This window comes from Schistocerca gregaria, chromosome 8 (assembly GCF_023897955.1).
Source record: "Schistocerca gregaria isolate iqSchGreg1 chromosome 8, iqSchGreg1.2, whole genome shotgun sequence".
Lineage (NCBI taxonomy): Eukaryota > Metazoa > Arthropoda > Insecta > Orthoptera > Acrididae > Schistocerca > Schistocerca gregaria.
The window spans coordinates 111478081-111496462 of record NC_064927.1 but is presented as its reverse complement, the minus strand read 5'-3'; the positions used below and the strand labels follow the sequence as shown (position 1 = coordinate 111496462).

The following is an 18382-nucleotide window of genomic DNA, read 5'->3' as shown; positions in this document are numbered from 1 at the left end:
AGAAAAGGAATACTCCTCAGACCATCAGTAATGTACAAGACTGAAAAATAAAAACCTTGTCTCTGTTAATAGGCAGCTTAAGAGTGCCATACTCCTCCAAGCATTTTGTCATTAGGTGTTACTTATCTTCCAAATATTTTATAATTTTGTACAACTCGTAGGTAATTGTATTATATTATACTAATGAGTCTTCTCCAGAGAGTAGGTATTTTCTAACCTCTGGTTTCAATGTTGTGAAATAATACATTCTATAAAGTTAGTAGTGTTTCATTTTACACAGTGGGTGCTGAAGAACGAACATGAATAACCATTACAAATGTATCATGTGGATCAATACTAAGCCCACTTTTGTTCTTTTTATGTATGAGGGCTGTTCAAAAAGTATCTGACTTTTATTTATAAAATCAATCTTTACTGAGATACAATTGTTTGACACTAGTCACCTACAAAGCAGTCCCCTTTACCTTCTACAAATGTCTCCCAGCACTGCTGCCACTGTTGGAAGCCTCACTCAAAAGCTGCTTTTGGTAAGGTGCACAGCTTCTCCAATGAATTCCGTATAATATCTTCATTTTCTGTCATCTGGTTCCCTTCAGAATCTTTTTCAGTTTAGGGAAAAGCCAGAAGTCACTCGGTGTTAGGTCGGGGGAATTGGGCAGTTGACAAACCACAGCTGTGTCGTATTTGGCCAAAACACTCTGAATTAATTGAGAACAATGAGTGGGAGTGTTATTGTGGTGAAGGTGCCAACAGGCCACTGCCCACAAGTTTGCATCTCACTATTTCAGAAAGGTGATGTAGACAAACATCCACGATGCATTTTAAAAGTGGCAGAAATTTTGGTATCAATGTATTCATTTCTGAGGTCTGTATTATACTATACATAATTTTGAGAAATATCTTTTATAAAAGACATTTTATAATATCTTTGACAGTACTGGGATACTTTTATCATCTCTTTTATAAAAGTTTGATCATGGTCGTACCTTTCATAAAAGATTTGCCAGAAGAGTATGGGACTAAGGCACTACTTTGAAGGTAATGGTACAGAGGAAGTGGTAAGTGACATGTGGTGACTTTAATTAATGTATTTTGCAAACCTTAGGATATCACCATGTTTTTTTTTAGCCAAAAGTGAAATGCAAAGTCAGAAAGTGATGAGCAGTGTTCATATGAGCTTACTCCACACAATGCAAAAATGAATTGGCAAATATCTCCCTATAAGCAGTTTACAGCTAACAGTTACAGACACATATTATGCCTTTTCAAATAAGTAGTAATGACCCGTCAGTACCAGAAGTAGGGTGTAGTGAGTAATGGTCATACAGTAAATGAAACAAAATTACCTGTATAATGGCATGAGCACATAGATAAACCTACCAAGACCTCAGTTTAGCATGTTACGCTCTTCCAAGTACCTGTCATTGTATTAATTTTGCATATTTTACTTGTTGTTTTATGGTATTATGTTCCAGGCAGGGCACCTAAAGTAAATAATGTGTTTCTTCAGCAGAAACCTACAGTAAGAATGTTGTGTAGATAGTAGATTAATAAACTAGATAACTGTAAATGTCACATAAGCCTTTTTAAGAATCTTGGAATTATTATGCCCACTCCCCAATACATTTACTCATTATCTACTTTCCTTGCACATAGTGAGAATCAGTTTCAGGTGAACCATGGAGTACACAGTCACAATACAAAAATAATTTTGATGTAGGTTGGGCCTCCATATCTAGGATTCAGTGTGAAGTTATTTACTCATGTGTGAAGATATTCAACAAACTCTCTTCTAACATAAAACAAGAAATATGGAACCCCTACACAACCAAAAGAAAATTACAACCATACCTCATTAGCTGCTCTCAGAAATTTTCTGAATTTCTACATTCAGGAACTGAAAAGTTTCGTCAGCTACATGGACAGCAGAACTGTTCATTGTTTACGTGTGTTGAAAGTAGTGGTGTACTACAAATAAGGCTCATTTTCTTTGACAAATTTCATTGTGACCAAGTAATAACAAGCTACCAATAGCAATTCTATGACATTACTTTGGTAGTTAGCAACTTCCTTCAGAGTTGCACCTTTCTACTTAATTTACTCAATTTATTTAACTGTCACAAGAATGAATAGCACTAAGCAGTAATAATTTATTCTTAATATAACATGCATATTAAGATTCTACAATATAGACAATAGAAGTTAATGTCATGGCCACAGGCTACTTTATCAAAGTGAATATCTGATTCTGGCTTTTCAGCAACCAGCAGATCTAAAAATTAGAGTGGCAACATGTAGGTGCATATTCAGTATTTGAATACACTATATTTGTTATTAATTTTAGTAAAGTATCCTGTGACCAAGACATCGGCTAACTCAACACAAAAATCGTGTCTCCTCCATATGCCAAAACAGACCCATTTCCCATTATATAATGTCAATTTAATCTGTGACTCATTCCACAGCTATGAATGTTTCTCCTTCTCCATGGGATCTGCAAAATGTGATGAATGAACAAAAGAAGGAACAAGAAATTTTGTGATTTTTTAAATTTATATATTTGAGACAGAGGAGTTATGATAGTGACATATAAGTGTCCATAATATGGATGGACAGTTGTCCCCTCCTGGAATCTGGATCACAGATTCCTTGTTCATTATAGGATTCTCAATCTTTCCTAGAAATTAAATTATTATCTGTGATGCTACTAAACCCCAGATTTACCAATGCTGAGTGCAACAGGAAACACTGTGACCTTAGCAAGCACTATATAACTCGGGGTTGCTTTGTCAAAATGGTCACCATAAATTATAGTGTCCCCTCAACGCTCCTGCGATACATTACTGTTTTTCAGTGATGGCCAATGTGCATCTTAGGAGAACATTGAGGAAATAATTATAATGACCAACGTGTTTGACACAGTGCAACATACGGGTGCGCTTCTACCAAATGTACATTCCATTCGACATCACTGCACAACAATATTCAAAACTGAAGAGGTAAGGAGTGTATTGGCCCCATTGGTCGAATTGAGGGATGTTTTGCAAGATTTCTCACATTCGTATTGTTGAATACTGTCTGTGAGTCACATTTTACCCACACAATGCCAAAAAAGGTTTTTTCTGAACGCATGTTGCGCTTTTATAATGAGCGTCAACATTAAAGAACACAAAATAACATCATTAGCATGATCGGATGTGAAGTTTCGTTTGCAAAAAGATGACAACAATGTTGAACGAGCATTATTTGTACACAGTGGTCAGAAACAGTCCGCAAAGCTTGTAAGGGTGTTGGGAGGTAGGTTGTGCTGTGAAATAACTGTAAAACTCGATATGTTGCACCGTTTCCGAGTTAATTAGCTTTGAAGTTGAACGGGCAATTTCAAGTGACTCGCCAGAGGCGGTTTTGCCAGACGTGTTCTTAATTTGGTTTCGTAAAACCGAAAAAAAAGGTCGAAACAAAAATTGGACATGGGGACGATATTGCGGCAGGCTGGGCAGTCTCGAGTGCTATCATTGACGCTATAACAACTGACAGTTATTGTACCTGGTGGGCCGCTTGAATTTATCCGCCCAACAGCCTGACTGGCTAACTTCAGTGCAAATTAACTCGGAACTGCGCAACGTATCGAATTTCTTCTTAACAATTATTTCTCAGCAGAACCTACCGCGCAGCACCATTATAAGTGTTTCAGACTGTTTTTGACTACCCTGCATAAATTTGTTTACTGTTTTCTCGGCTTGCGAGGAGAGGTCCCCAGCGGTGGGATCGACTTTTTCTAACTATCTATACGGTGAAGTGGGTTAAGGTCCCAGGTATAGCACACCACAGCCATCCTCCCTAGTAGGCCCTCGTTTGCAGGTAGTCGACGAAAAAAAAAAAAAATGGAAAAAGATATCTTACACAAACTAGTTGCGTCGCGGAATGGTTATACTACAAATCTAATACATAGGCTATTAACGTTTTCAGTTGCTCTCTTTTTTCTTCCCATCATTCTTTTTCGAGTTCGATATTTTGTGAATGTGAATTTAAGTATATATTTGTATTTATCTACATGAGATTTAAACGCGTCGGAACACCTGTCTATATGTTAGAAAAGAAAAGACGAAATAATCTACTTATATGCGCAGTGGTGTCAAAAATGTAATTTTTGTTAAAATATATACATTTTCTCAGATGGCAGTTGTCATATAAACATTTTAAACATAAATTCATGTTGCACTATTGGGAAAATTATGCAGATGATGATTTAAACGATAAAATGGATTATAAGTAAAACGAAATTCAAGCAATATGAACACTATGAACAATGTATACAATAACATGGACGAAAATACAAGATGATAAAATGGAAGAAATTAAATTGATGTTAATGCTTGAAATAATCAAAACCACATGCACAAAGATTCCAAGTGGAAGAAGAGTTATTTAAAGTAAAAACGACAGCAATCTGAAAACTTAGTATGATGATTAAAATGGCGTGACAAAGGAATATAAATGAAAAACTACATGTAAAAGCATTAACCGAACAAAAATAATGATCAAAGGGATTTGGATAATGATTTTTTAAAAAAATTTAAAAGTGTGTGATGAGAGTTGAACCGACAGCATTTTACATATGAGGCTTATGCTACGCAACCAGTCTACAAAAAAAAAAAAAAAAAAAAAAAAAAAAAAAAAAAAAAAAAAAAAAAAGGCATAATTCTTAAAGCGTCATTCAAAATTATGAAACTATTTTCGTCGATAATTCGCAAACGAGGGCCCACAGAGGCGAATGGTTTCTAGAGTGTGTCATCTCGAACGTTCGCGTATACTACTGTTTACATGGATTCGAAGAGTCAATCCCCCTGCTGGGGACATCTCCTCGTTCGAGGAGTATCAAACACCGGTATTTTTCACTACTTATTTTTCCTAACATCGAAACAGAATTTCTTTCAGTATCAACGCATTAGTGAGTTGATGTACGGATAAAAATCTATTGTGCAATTCTTTATAGCTTCATTTCGTTACGTGTTGGGTTTAAATAATATTTAAAAATGTACTTCCAAGATATTAATGAAACACGTTCACCTTTTTGTATGAAAATAATCTTATACTGGATTAGATACTGAGTGGACAACTGTGAAACGTTGTGATTCTTCAGTTTATGCCGGCGTATTGTCGATAGAACAGTCCACGGGTGTACAGCGAGTCCACAGCGTCCGACAGGCAGAATATTCCGGCAGTCAGACATGTCGCCATCGTCAGGTGCGTTGACGAACGGAGCCCCTGAGTGACATTACCACAGACACCGACACAAGCATCTTCCCGACGGCAGACGCGCGTCCCCGAGCGTGAGGGAACGGCTTGTGCTGGGAAGGGATTTGAGTCAGCTACACGTCCTACGGCTGCGGTCACAGCTGCCCCAACGTCGGTGGATTCTTGGCGCCACGCGCTCCTATTGGCTGGTTGTGGGATTGCCCTGTTGCCGTTCGTCGGTTGACGAGCAGCGCTAGTTTCCTGTTCAGACATACAAACCTCCCTCACCCCACCACTGCCTCAATGTGGTAAGCACACGTGTCGAATAGGTCTTGCTGTTTGTCTCCACCTCACGTCAGAGGCATTCACATGCAAGTTCGCTTCGGAGCACACACACGTCAACTGTTATTTAGTCATACAGTAAGCATGGCGCACAGTATACGTTTGGAGAACAACTAGGTATGGTTTTTGTTTGTGGACTAACCGATGGTAATCCGCATGAAGCTCGGCGACTGTATGAGGAACAGTACTCAGCAAGATGCCATCCACACCTGCAAACGTTTACAGCAATTCTCAGGTGACTTGGCGAAATAGGCTCATTAGCGGGATAGCAAGGTGATACTGGTAGACCTCGAACATGACGGGATGCTGCATTTGATGAGACTGTTCTCGAGTGCTTCGAGGAAACACCTACGACAAGTACTCGAGCGGTTAGAGACAACATGGGGGTCACTCATAAGTTAGTCTGGGAGGTTTTGAGGGATGATGGCCAGCATCTATTTAGTTTCCACCCTGTCCAAGACCTAAATCCTATGGCGGACTGTGAACACAGGTCAGGGTTTTACCGGTTGTTTCTGTGATGTGTTGCACGAGATCCCGATTTCCGTGCCATTATCTTGATAACCGACGAGTGCGCATTTCATTGGGACTGCCTTTACAACACTCAAAACGTTCATTACTGGGCAAGGGGAAATCCTCAAGTCACGTATGTCCACGGACACCAGAAACGATTTTCGTTCAACATATGGACAGGCATTGTGGGTGACCAATGGATTGGGATGATCTGTTTACCTCCTTTACTTAGCAGGGCCAATTATCTTGACTTTTTGCTAGAAACTCTACCCGGCCTGCTGGAAGATATTCCACTGGACATACGGCTACGCATGTGGTTGCAGCATGATGGGGTGCCTGCACATACGAGTTGTGCTGAGTACAGATATTTAAATGAACTCTTTGATGGACAGGTAATTGGCAGAGGTGCTCATAGGACCAGACCTCACGCCACTGGTCTTTTTCATGTGCGGATTCTTCGAGGTTCTAGTTCGCCCACCTGGATGTTAACCACTTAGAAACGAAGAGGAATTAAAGAATTGCATTCAACATGCCGCCAATCACATCAAGGCAATGCCAGGAATCTTTGAAAGAGTTTGGCAAAACACTGATTGACATTAACAAGTTTGCGTCGTGTCTGAGGGTCGCCAGTTCGAGAATATGCTTTAAGTAAACAATATAGTAGCTCCAAAAAATCTCTTATCAGGGCCGACACAATTTGTAAAAGACTTTCTGTACGTGAATTGAGGCTGTTGACAGTTTGTTCCCGGTATGTCATATCATGAAACTAAACTGGATGTGAAACTTCCTGGCAGATTAAAACTGTGTGCCCGACCGAGACTCAAACTCGGGACCTTTGCCTTTCTCGGGCAAGTGCTCTACCATCTGAGCCACCGAAGCACGACTCACGCCCGGTACTCACAGCTTTACTTCCGCCAGTATCCGTCTCCTACCTTCCAAACTTTACCAGGAGAGCTTCTGTAAAGTTTGGAAGGTAGGAGACGGATACTGGCAGAAGTAAAGCTGTGAGTACCGGGCGTGAGTCGTGCTTCGGTGGCTCAGATGGTAGAGCACTTGCCCGCGAAAGGCAAAGGTCCAGAGTTCGAGTCTCGGTCGGGCACACAGTTTTAATCTGCCAGGAAGTTTCATATCAGCGCACACTCCGCTGCAGAGTGAAAATCTCATTCTCTAAACTGGATGTGTCGGGACCCAGGCGGATTTACCCCCAGGCCCCCAGAGTGGAAGGCCGGAGTGCTACCACTGAGCGTGCAGGCTGCCTTGGATACATTGCGATCTCTCGCAGGCAAAACATTCGCAGTCATGTGTCACCAAGAGTATCTGGCATTGGGGCAATCCCAAGTCCAATCGGAGTGTGAGGTGTCAAGTTTCTGTTGTTTAAAAATGGTTTGTTGTCGACCTACATAACAGTAATTTTGGTTCCCACTGGTTTAAAATTTCGTGACACAATTTTTCCCCACCCTTTGTGTATATTGAGGCGCCAAAGAAACTGGTACACCTGCCTAATATCATGTAGGACCCCTGTGAGGATGCAGAAGTGCCACAACATGATATGCCATGGACTCGGCTGATGTGTGAAATAGTGCTGGAGGGAACTGACACTGAATTCTGCTGGGCTGTCCATAAATCCGTAAGAGTACGAGCGGATGGAGATCTCTATTGCACAGCATGTTGCACAGCATCCCAGATATGGTCAATAATGTTCATGCCTCCTTGGAGTTTACCAGCCAGCGGAAGTGTTTAAATTCAGGAGAGTGTTCCTAGTGCCACTCTGTCGCAATTCTGGACGAGTGGATTGTCGTGCTGTCCTGTTGGAATTGCCCCCCCCCCCCCCCCAAAAAAGAAAAGGTTCTGAGCACTATTGGACTTAACTTCCAAGGTCATCAGTCCCCTAGAACTTAGAACTACTTAAACCTAACTAACCTAAGGACATCACACATAACCATGCCCAAGGCAGGATTCGAATCTGTGACCATAGCGGTTGCCCGGTTCCAGACTGTAGCGCCTAGAACCGCTCGGCCACCCCGGCCGGCAGGAATTGCCCAAGTCCGTCGGAATGCATAATGGCCAAGAATGGATGCGAGTGATCAGATAGGGTGCTTACGTACGTTTCACCTGTCACAGTCGTACCTAGACGTGTCAGGAGTCCCATATCACCCCGACTGCACACGCCCCACACCACTACAGAGCCTTCACCAGTTAGTACCCTGTTAACATGCAGGGTCCATGAATTCATGAGTTTGATTACATACCCGTACAGGTATGGTTCAAATGGCTCTGAGCACTATGGGACTCAACTGCTGTGGTCATAAGTCCCCTAGAACCTAGAACTACTTAAACCTAATTAACCTAAGGATATCACACACATCCATTCCCGAGGCAGGATTTGAACCTGCGACCGTAGCAGTCGCGTGGTTCCTGACTGAGCGCCTAGAACCGCTAGACCACCGCGGCCGGCGTAGAGGTATGGAAAACGAGACTTGTCCGACCAGGCAACATGTTTCCAGTCATCAACAGTCCAATATCGATGCTGACGGGCCCAGGTAAGGTGTAAAGCTTTGTGTCATGCAGTCATCAAGGTCACCACGAAGTATCTCGAGTATGTAACAGAACCTCCGATGAGGACAGAGGGTGTACTACTCACCACGTTCTTTACGACACAGGAAAGCTCATTCACATGTATTCAACGTCTCTTTAATAGCCGAAGCCGCTGTACAACACTCGCATTCAAGCACAGAGGTGTTGTGGTATCCATCCCGCCCTAAGAGGTCAAAATCTAACCTACTTCATGCATAAAATAGATTCTAACCTCACTTGACCTAACCTAACGTCTTTGTCCCTGCCAAAAACTGATGAAGGAGATCGACACACTATGGCGAAGCTGTCGGCCGATATTATCCTGCGACCTCTGGTGACGGTATTTGATGACTGTCGTCAGTGCCCCTGTAATCGCAGCCTCAGGAGCTCAGTTCGCCAGCACTCCTTACGATGGTGACATGTATGATCGCTGAAATATTGTGCCCGTTGGACACTGTGGATCTGCAGTACACCCGTGGAGTGTTCGACCAACTGTGAAACGTTTGGGACTAGATTAGATTAGATTAAATATTCGTTCCATACACCCATAAAAGAGGATATCCTCCTGGGTGTGGATTATGTCAGATAAACACATTACAAAAATGTAATTAGAAAAACTTGAGTTTCATTAATTTTAATGATCATCAGTCAATAAACTGTAAAATTATGTACGTGAATTAAATTTAAACTTTTAATATGTACAGGTTTAATACTTACTTTTGCTTTCATTAATTCCATCATTCAGACATTTGCTAGTTTCTTAGCTATTACATCAAGTATTGTCATAAATTAAAGTAAATTATTCATTTCAGTGATCCTTCGTTTAGAACAGTCAATTTATGTACAAGATTTAAAATTAAACTTCCACTATTTACAGACTTATGACTTACATCTGCTTTCCATACATCCATCATTGACACAGTAGGTAGTTACTTGGCTGTTACAATCAAAAATTAAAGTATAATAAATTTTCATTAAAATGGTCTACTGCACTTGTTGTGAAACTCATGGATGGAATAGGAGGAGTTGGCCACCAAAAATTCTTTTAAATTATGTTTAAATTGTGCTGTGTCTGAAACTAAATTTTTAATGGTTGCTGGTAACTTATTGAAAATATGCGTTGCTGATTACTGGGCTCCTTTCTGGGCAAGAGAATGTAATTGTAAGTCCTTATGTATATTGTTCTTATTCCTAGTATTGATACTGTGTTCTAAGCAGTTAGTTGGAAAAAGAGATGTATTATTTACAATAAACATCATTAGGGAATAAATATACTGAGAAGCTGTGGTTAATATGCCCAATTCTTTGAATAGGTTTCGACATGATGTTCTTGTATTTACATTACTCATTACTCTTATTATCGCTTCTGTACTCTAAAAATATTTTCCTCTGTTCGTGGAGATACCCCAAAATATACCATATGACATAGTGGAGTGAAAATAAGCAAAATATGCCAGTTTTTTTACATTTATATCTCCTATGTCTGAGATAATTCGCGTTGCAAACACAGACTTGTTTAGGCGCTTTAGCAGGTCGTTAGTACGTTGCTCCCAACTGAATTTATTAACAAGTTGTAATCCCAGAATTTTACACTCTCAACTTCTTCTATTCCATGACATCATATTTTATACACACACCAGAAGGAAATCTCTTGGAAGTTCTGAACTGCGTATAGTGGGTCTTTTCAAAGTTTAATGACAGTAAATGGGATATGAACCTCTTATTAATGTCAGTAAAAATTTGATTAGTTGCCTTTTCTAACTTTATATTTATTTACTATTTATTGAAATGTTTGTATCATCTGCAAATAAGACAAACTTGTCATCTGTTAATGTAACAGATGACAGGTCATTAAAATACACAAGAAACAGTAGTGGACCTAGTATGGAACCTTGGGGAACACCACATGTAATTTCTTCCCAGTCAGATGATGTCTGATTGCCTGCTGCTGAAGTATTACGTAATGACACCCTTTGTTTTCTATTAGTAAGATATGACTGAAACCACTTTGCAGCACTAACAGTGATGCCATAATATTTTAATTTACTTAAAAGAATGCTGCGATTCACACTGTGAAGCGCCTTTGACAGGTCACAGAATATGCCGGGGATACAATGAGTTTTCGTGTGCACCCTGCCAGACGGAGCTCTTAGGTCCCAGACTCCCCGGTTTCTCCCCTGCCCCCCTGTGTACTCACGTAGAGGTCGGCGAGGCGGTCGTCGCCCGAGTCGCTGTCGAGGCGCTGCAGGCGGTCGTGTTCCTTACGGCGCTGCGCGGTGCGCTGGCGGTAGTCGGCCACGGTGCCGTGGCAGCGCGCCCACAGCAGGTTGACGCGCCGCTCGCGCTCCGACCGCATCAGGTTCATCGTGTCGCTGTACTGCAACACCGCGCAATGTCCAGCCGGCTCTCCGCACCACGCCTAGGGCTAATCGTCAAGTGCCACCTCAGAAAATCAGAAAAAAGCAATTCTCTGACCACGAAACTTGGAGGTGGTACTTCTTCTCCTCCACATATTCACCCTTTCAATGCTAACATTCTTCCCGACGCACAGTTGGCCAGAATCCTGAAAACCTGGCCAAAATTTCAAATGTTAAAAACGAGACAAAAGCCAAGATCGCACAAAATATTTTTATTCAAGACAATCGGTTTCAACAGTCTTTGCAGTCATCTTCACGTTTTAAACATTTTTTATTGTAAAACACGTTCATTTTGCGCTGAACCTCATGCGCGAGATGTCAAGTGGATAAAACGCAGCATATTACAAACGTCTGTCATCGCTAAAATATCGGAAAACACAAAGCACCTTGTCCAAAAGGCCACGTTCATATACGCATCGCTCACAGATGTTTGTTACATGACATGTGTTCAGCATATCTATACACAGTTATAAGAGTCGAGAGACATGAAAGGGAAGCAGTGGTTGGGAGGGGAGTGAGACAGGGTTGTAGCCTCTCCCCGGTGTTATTCAATCTGTATATTGAGCAAGCAGTGAAGGAAACAAAAGAAAAATTCGGAGTAGGTATTAAAATCCATGCAGAAGAAATAAAAACTTGAAGGTTCGCCGATGACATTGTAATTCTGTCAGAGACAGCAAAGGACCTGGAAGAGTAGCTGAACGGAATGGACAGTGTCTTGAAAGGAGGATATAAGATGAACATCAACAAAAGCAAAACGAGGATAATGGAATGTAGTCGAATTAAATCGGGTGATGCTGAGGGAATTAGGTTAGGAAATGACACCCTTAAAGCAGTAAAGGAGTTTTGCTATTTTGGGTGCAAAATAACTGATGATGGTCGAAGTAGAGAGGATATAAAATGTAGACTGGCAATGGCAAGGAAAGCGTTAGTGATGAAGAGAAATTTGTTAACATCGAGGAAAGATTTAAGTGTCAGGAAGTCGTTTCTGAAAGTATTTGTATGGTGTGTAGCCATATATGGAAGTGAAACGTGGACGATAAATAGTTTAGACAAGAAGAGAATAGAAGCTTTCTAAATGTGATGCTACAGAAGAATGCTGAAGATTAGATGGATAGATCACATAACTGACAAGGAGGTATTGAACAGAACTGGAGAGAAGAGAAATTTGTGGCACAACTTGACTAGAACAAGAGATAGGTTGGTAGGACATGTTCTGAGGCATAAAGGGATCGCCAGTTTAGTATTGGAGGGCAGCGTGGAGGTAAAATCGTAGAGGGAGACCAAGAGATGAATACACTAAGCAGATTCAGAAGGATATAGGCTGCAGTACGTACAAGGAGATGGAGCAGCTTGCACAGGATAGAGTAGCATGGAGAGCTGCATCAAACCTGTCTCAGGACTGAAGACAACAACAACAGAAACATTTACATGTTACAGTAGAACATGGAGCGTGGATTGCTACTTATAGACGTATAGTCCCATAAGATTTCACACGCATTTGAACAACAACAACAAAAATTCACATGCGGTATTGTCTGCCGTATTTATAACATGTAACAACCATTTGTGAGTAATATGTACAGGGACATGGCCGTTTGGACTAGGTACTTTGTGTTCTTAAATGTTTTAGCGACGTCAACTGTTAATAATATGCTGAATTTTATCCACTTGATATTTTGTGGATGAGGTTCAGCGCAAAATGAACATGTTTTACTGCAAAAAGATGTTTAAGACCTGTAGGTGACAGCAAATACTGTTGAAACCGGTTGTCTTGAATAAAAAATATTTTGTGCGATTTTGGAGTTTCAATGGTTTCTAACAATTTAAACAGGTCACCCTTCATTACTCTCATAACGAGGAAATCGAAACAAAATTTCAAAATCTGCTCCAATACGACTGAAGATGGGTATAATGGGGTTCCTGACCCAACTGTTAATGATTTCTATATCAGAGTTGATAAAGTCGAAATAGCGAATCGAGTATAGTGAAAAGAATCTAGGAAAAAGTAATGAAGTGGACAAAAAATGTTTTCTGCGAGCATTTGTAATTTTTACGGTAAGCTTTATTACAAAATATATACTGTTAATAGAAAACAGGAGTTTTGTAAATATTCTTAAGCTTCTGCTTCTTGTTATTCATTTCCTTCTTCATCTTTTTTATCCCCGGCAACTGATTCCTCGTAATCGTCTGCTGCAGGTATCAAGAGCGCAACAGCTTCCGACGACAGAGGTTTTACTTTCCTTGGAGATGGTTTCCGCAAATAAGAAATATAGGGATCGGTTGTTGCCAGAAGTTTTCGGAATATATCCTCCAAATTTTTCAGGTGAGAAGACTTTCAGGCGAAGCAAAGGCTGTATTGCCTTATTAATTTGTTTGTTGACTCCAGCTCGTCTACCGGCAGCTGACCAGTTGGTAAACTTGCAGAAGCAGTTATGTTTGGTCGACGGATTAACAGCCTGTGCTGTTGGCATATTGTACGATTACATATTGCCTGACTGTTGCAATAGCGAAGCTTCGAAACTTTCCAGCGTGGATTTTCTATTCTGTTTTCTCAGTATAAACGAAGAAATTTTCCAACTGTCGCATAGAAGATGGCTAAAAGCCGGAGTTGCGGCTAGTAGCTGGATTTTACAGCTGATGCGCTAAGATAATAGTACATACATATGGACGGAATGAGGAAGAAGACGGAGTGTCGTGGAATCTAAAACTAATTTCTTCTTTTTGACCCGCGTTTTACTGTTCTTTTTTGTTGCATTCCGGTAAGAAGTTAATGAACAAAAACTGATTCTTAATGAATGATTAAGTAATGAAATAAGTAGTCGTAACTGAGTGTATACTTTCTATAACAGTCTTCATTAAAAAAAAAAACAAAAAAAAAACCGCGCTGATTTCGCTGAAATTCAATCTTCGGAAGAAGTAACCAGCCGCTTCTAACAGCGGAATTCAATTGTTGCAACATTACAGTAGCTAATCTATTAAACGAAACTTCTAACACCGAACGTTTTATGTTATTTATGACCAGATTTTCGGGATTCCGAAATGCGACGGCGGATGTCTTGGCGGAGGCTCGATTATAAAACTATTCATTTTGGCTGTTCAGGAAACGTTCCATCTGGAAAATCACCTGACAACTCCTGTCACGCAATGGTTTCTTCATATAAGGTAATAGGAGGAAGTCGCTGGGTGCCATACAAGGAGGAAGCAGGGGTGAGGCAAAACAGGACAGCCCAGAGAAGCAGCGTGTGTGACGGTGTACTGTGCAGCATTAGATGAGGACAGCGTCTTGTTTCCCTTAGACAGCTTCCGGAGATTATTATTATTATTATTATTATCGTATGCATCAATTACCGTGATACACATTTAGCAAAACAAAGAAATATATATAAATATGAACATGCGAAATTATATATAGTACATAAGTTTTAAAACGGCTCAGACTACACTCGGATGTTGATGGACTCGATCCAGCTGAGTGCCTCGTGGGATGCTTGATGGAGCTTCTCAATGCCACAAGGGAAGTGTCTGATTGGACAGTCATTCACAATGTGCCTCATTCTTTGGGTGTCACCACAGTCACACACACTGTCACTTGAAAAGCCCCACTTGTGCGTGTTGTATTTGCACCTACCCTCTTCTGTCCGATATCTGTTTAACTGAACCCACACCTCCCTTGCTTGGTGGAAGCCTGGAACTGGAACTGTTGGATTGTCTAGAAGTTCGTGGTTTCGGGTTCTTGTAGCTTGTCACTCACGTTTCCACTCTGCGTCCTGGTCGAATCCTGTGGATAACATTTGGACTCCCATTTCATATGCTGGTGTTCTAGATTTGAGGCGTTTCCTGGGCAGTGATAGCAAATCGTCATGAAGGGGGATCGAGTTGTTTTCAGAAACTTGCTGACAGTGGTTGTAAAGAGCAGCCTTTCGACGAAGGTCTGGTGGGGAGATGTTTGAAAGCACTGGTAGCCAGCAAGTAGGAGTAGACCGGACTTTACCACTAATTACTCTCGTAAAGGAGTTCAGTTGGACGTCTACTTTCATTACGTGGGCGCTTCGGAGCCAAACTGGTGCACAGTATTCTGCTGCAGAGTATACCAGTGCGAGCGATGCTCCTCAGAGGACTGATGTGGTTGCTCCCCGTGTACTGCCTGCCAGCTTTCTCACGAGGTTCACTCGTGTTTGGATCTTCTTGGGCAAGTTGGAAAGGTGTTTTTTGTATGTTAAAGTTCTGTCCAGAGTGAATCACAGGTATTTTGGGGTTTCGTTGTATCTGACTGTGCCAAGAGGGCCGAACTGTGGACTGATATTTGCTGATGAAAGGCGTTTAGAGAGATGGAACAGGCTTACCACGGTTTTAGAAACATTTGGTCTCAGTCGCCATGTCTCAAACTACTCATAAAGTTTAGTAAGGCTTTTCGTTAGATGTTCTTCACATTCAGAAAGGTCTTTAATCTGATATGAAATTTCCAGGTCATCTGCATATTGAAATTTTCGGCAGGTCAAATTCGGCAGGTCAGCTGTGTAGAGGTTGAATAACACTGGAGCAAGCACAGAGCCCTGAGGTAATCCGTTATTGAGTACATGCCATCTGCTTTCCTCTTCTCCTTGATGTACTTCCGGAGATGCTTCGTCAGGAGATTTCGGTACTGTTCCCCTGTGACAGCTTGATCCTCATGAGTGTAATCTACCAGCGGGAGAGGGCTCCTATCGGAACACAAAAAGGGCCATCATCCTTCTCTTCGAATGACTCAGCACAGACTGTTGCAGCGTTGTTCCCCGTTACATACTGGGAACGAAATACCTCCTGATACTGCACTTAGTAGTGGTCCGCGCCACTTTGTTTCGCTCGCTCTAGCGGTTTGCTGCGGTATTATGATGCGAGAATTAAGCTGTGTACTAGGACTGCAGTCATGTACCGGCAAGGTATGAAATAATTAATTACGTAACGCTGTCTTTTCGAGTTGATAATTAAAACCTTACGACTGTCGTTGGTAGAAACTTAGCGTGTGCCGTGAGCTCGAGCTAGATAACAGGTAGCCTGGATGACTCTTTTATCCAGGCAAGTGAATTTTCCCACCGCCGTGAAACTTACGTGATCGCGAGAACCTGAACAAGGCAGGAGCCAGGCCGTGATTCAGGAATAATGTCTTCAATGTTTTTCAGGAAAGGACCGCATGTACATCAATCGCAGAAGATTGTTATTAGCCAGTCGGGTGGTTTTTAAATAGGGAGTGACTGTTCAAGGAAAGGGTAAAAATACAGGGAGAGGAGGGAGCGATCTGGACGAGAGACGACGTGGCAGTTTCCGTGGGACCGCGAGGGGGATGGTGGAGAGGGGGGGGGGGGAGGAGGAGAGAGAAGGTGCTGCAGAAATGGGCAGCAGCAGAAGGCTGTCATCCGACCGGCATAAAGGCAAGGCACTGAGTCATTACATCTCTTTCGGATGAGTCCAGTTCCGTGAAAAACTATCAGTTGTAGCGATAGGTCTACTAATAAATAGTTTAACAGCTCGATTTTCGACAGGAGATAGTTGTGGCACACGGTAGCACTTATATACGTTTCCAAGACTGGATTCGTGTTTGTTAAGTCTGGAGACAACTATCATACAGCGTGTTTTAAAAAGAACTCCCCAGTTTTAAAGTGTCCTAGAATCTGCACAAAGTGACATACAATATTCTAGTTTGTGGTGTTTGATTCATCAACTCTCCAAGTTTGGCTCTCCTGCAGTTGGCAGGTCTGCTTTACCTTGAGACGGCACCAGTGCTATTTTTTCCTCTGTTCGTTCAATTCAGTACAGGTGTGAGTGCTGTTCTGTGCAGATCAACTCAGCAACAATGTGTACTCCGCAACAGAAAGCGCAGTGTGTTATTTGGCTTGTGAAAAGGGAGTCATTTATAAGAGCGCAGATGTCAATATGGTGGTGAACAGCAAAAACTATCCGTCATTGGCTAAAGTCTTTCAAGGAAACCGGTAGTGTTTTACAAGCAAAATCACCAGGTAGACCGAGAACTTTCGAAGATGTTGTTGAACAGATCCGTGTTTCGTGTGGTCGGAGCCTGAAGAAGTCGTTGGCCAGACGTAGTCTACAATCAGGAGAGCCTAAAGTACTGTGTATGATATGCATAAAAGACTTGAGTTGCGCACCTACAAATTGTAGCTGTTATATTATATAAAACCTACTGATAAAATGGAAAAATTATGAGTTTGCTGTTGACTTTCTATACATAATTGATGATGATGTCAATTTTTTAAAAAAGATTCTCTTTTCCGATGAGGCTACATTTCGTATCAGTGGAACAGTTAATTGGCATAACTGCAGAATTTCGGGCGCAGAGCATCCATACGAAATTATTCAGCATCAACGTGACTCTTCCAAAGTTAATGTCTGATGTGCTTTGATGGAAGATCGTGTGACTGGTCCTTTCATTTTTGTAGAAAAACAATAAACGGGGATGTTTACTGTGGCCGGCCGCGGTGGTCTCGCGGTTCTAGGCGCGCAGTCCGGAACCGTGCGACTGCTACGGTCGCAGGTTCGAATCCTGCCTCGGGCATGGATGTGTGTGATGTCCTTAGGTTAGTTAGGTTTAAGTAGTTCTAAGTTCTAGGGGACTAATGACCACAGCAGTTGAGTCCCATAGTGCTCAGAGCCATTTGAACCATTTTGTTTACTGTGACAAGTTGACAGAGTACGTTTTTCCCCACATGGACGATATCGTGGCGGAAAAGGGGCTTGTGTTTTTCCAAGAAGATGGCCTCTAACCTCATTACAGTAACCATGTGCGTGCAGCTCTTCACACTCGCTTTCCAGGAAGGTGGATTGGCAGGGCTGGCCCAATACCTTGGCCACCGCAAAACCTAGACTAAGGCCCACTGGACTTTTTCTTTTGGGGCCACATAAAAAATGTTGTGTACAGTGAAGAAATCAGAGACATCAATCATTTACTGGAAAGAATCGTCATGGCGGTTGGGACACTTACACTTGAAAAGTTGGTGAATATGCGACGAGAAGTGGAATATCGTCTCGACGTGTGCAGGGTAACAAATGGATCCCACGTTGACATCTACTAACATTAAACAAAGAAGACATTCTCTTTCATTATATGTACTCATTGATGTAATTTTTCATTAATTTCTCCATTAAATTTATACGTAAAACTATGGAGTTCTTTTTCAAACACCCTGTATTTTGCCGGTTGGACACGGAATCCAGTTAAATGAAACCAAATAAATGTTACTTCGCAGTTTCCTTTCTATAGATTTGTTTCCTTCTTGTATTTAGCCTATCCTTTTGTTTAGTTTGAGTAT

The 18382-nt window shown here is 41.5% G+C and overlaps 1 protein-coding gene across 1 annotated transcript in view; it reads right to left on the bottom strand.

Annotated features, from left to right (window-relative positions):
* LOC126285064 (dynein regulatory complex subunit 2-like) overlaps positions 1–18382 on the bottom strand; it is a 100403-nt gene that overhangs the window by 50778 nt on the left and 31243 nt on the right. Inside the window, exon 4 of the mRNA XM_049984387.1 lies at positions 10862–11041. Within this exon, the coding sequence (XP_049840344.1) occupies positions 10862–11041 (180 nt within the window). The remainder of the gene's footprint in view (positions 1–10861; positions 11042–18382) is intronic.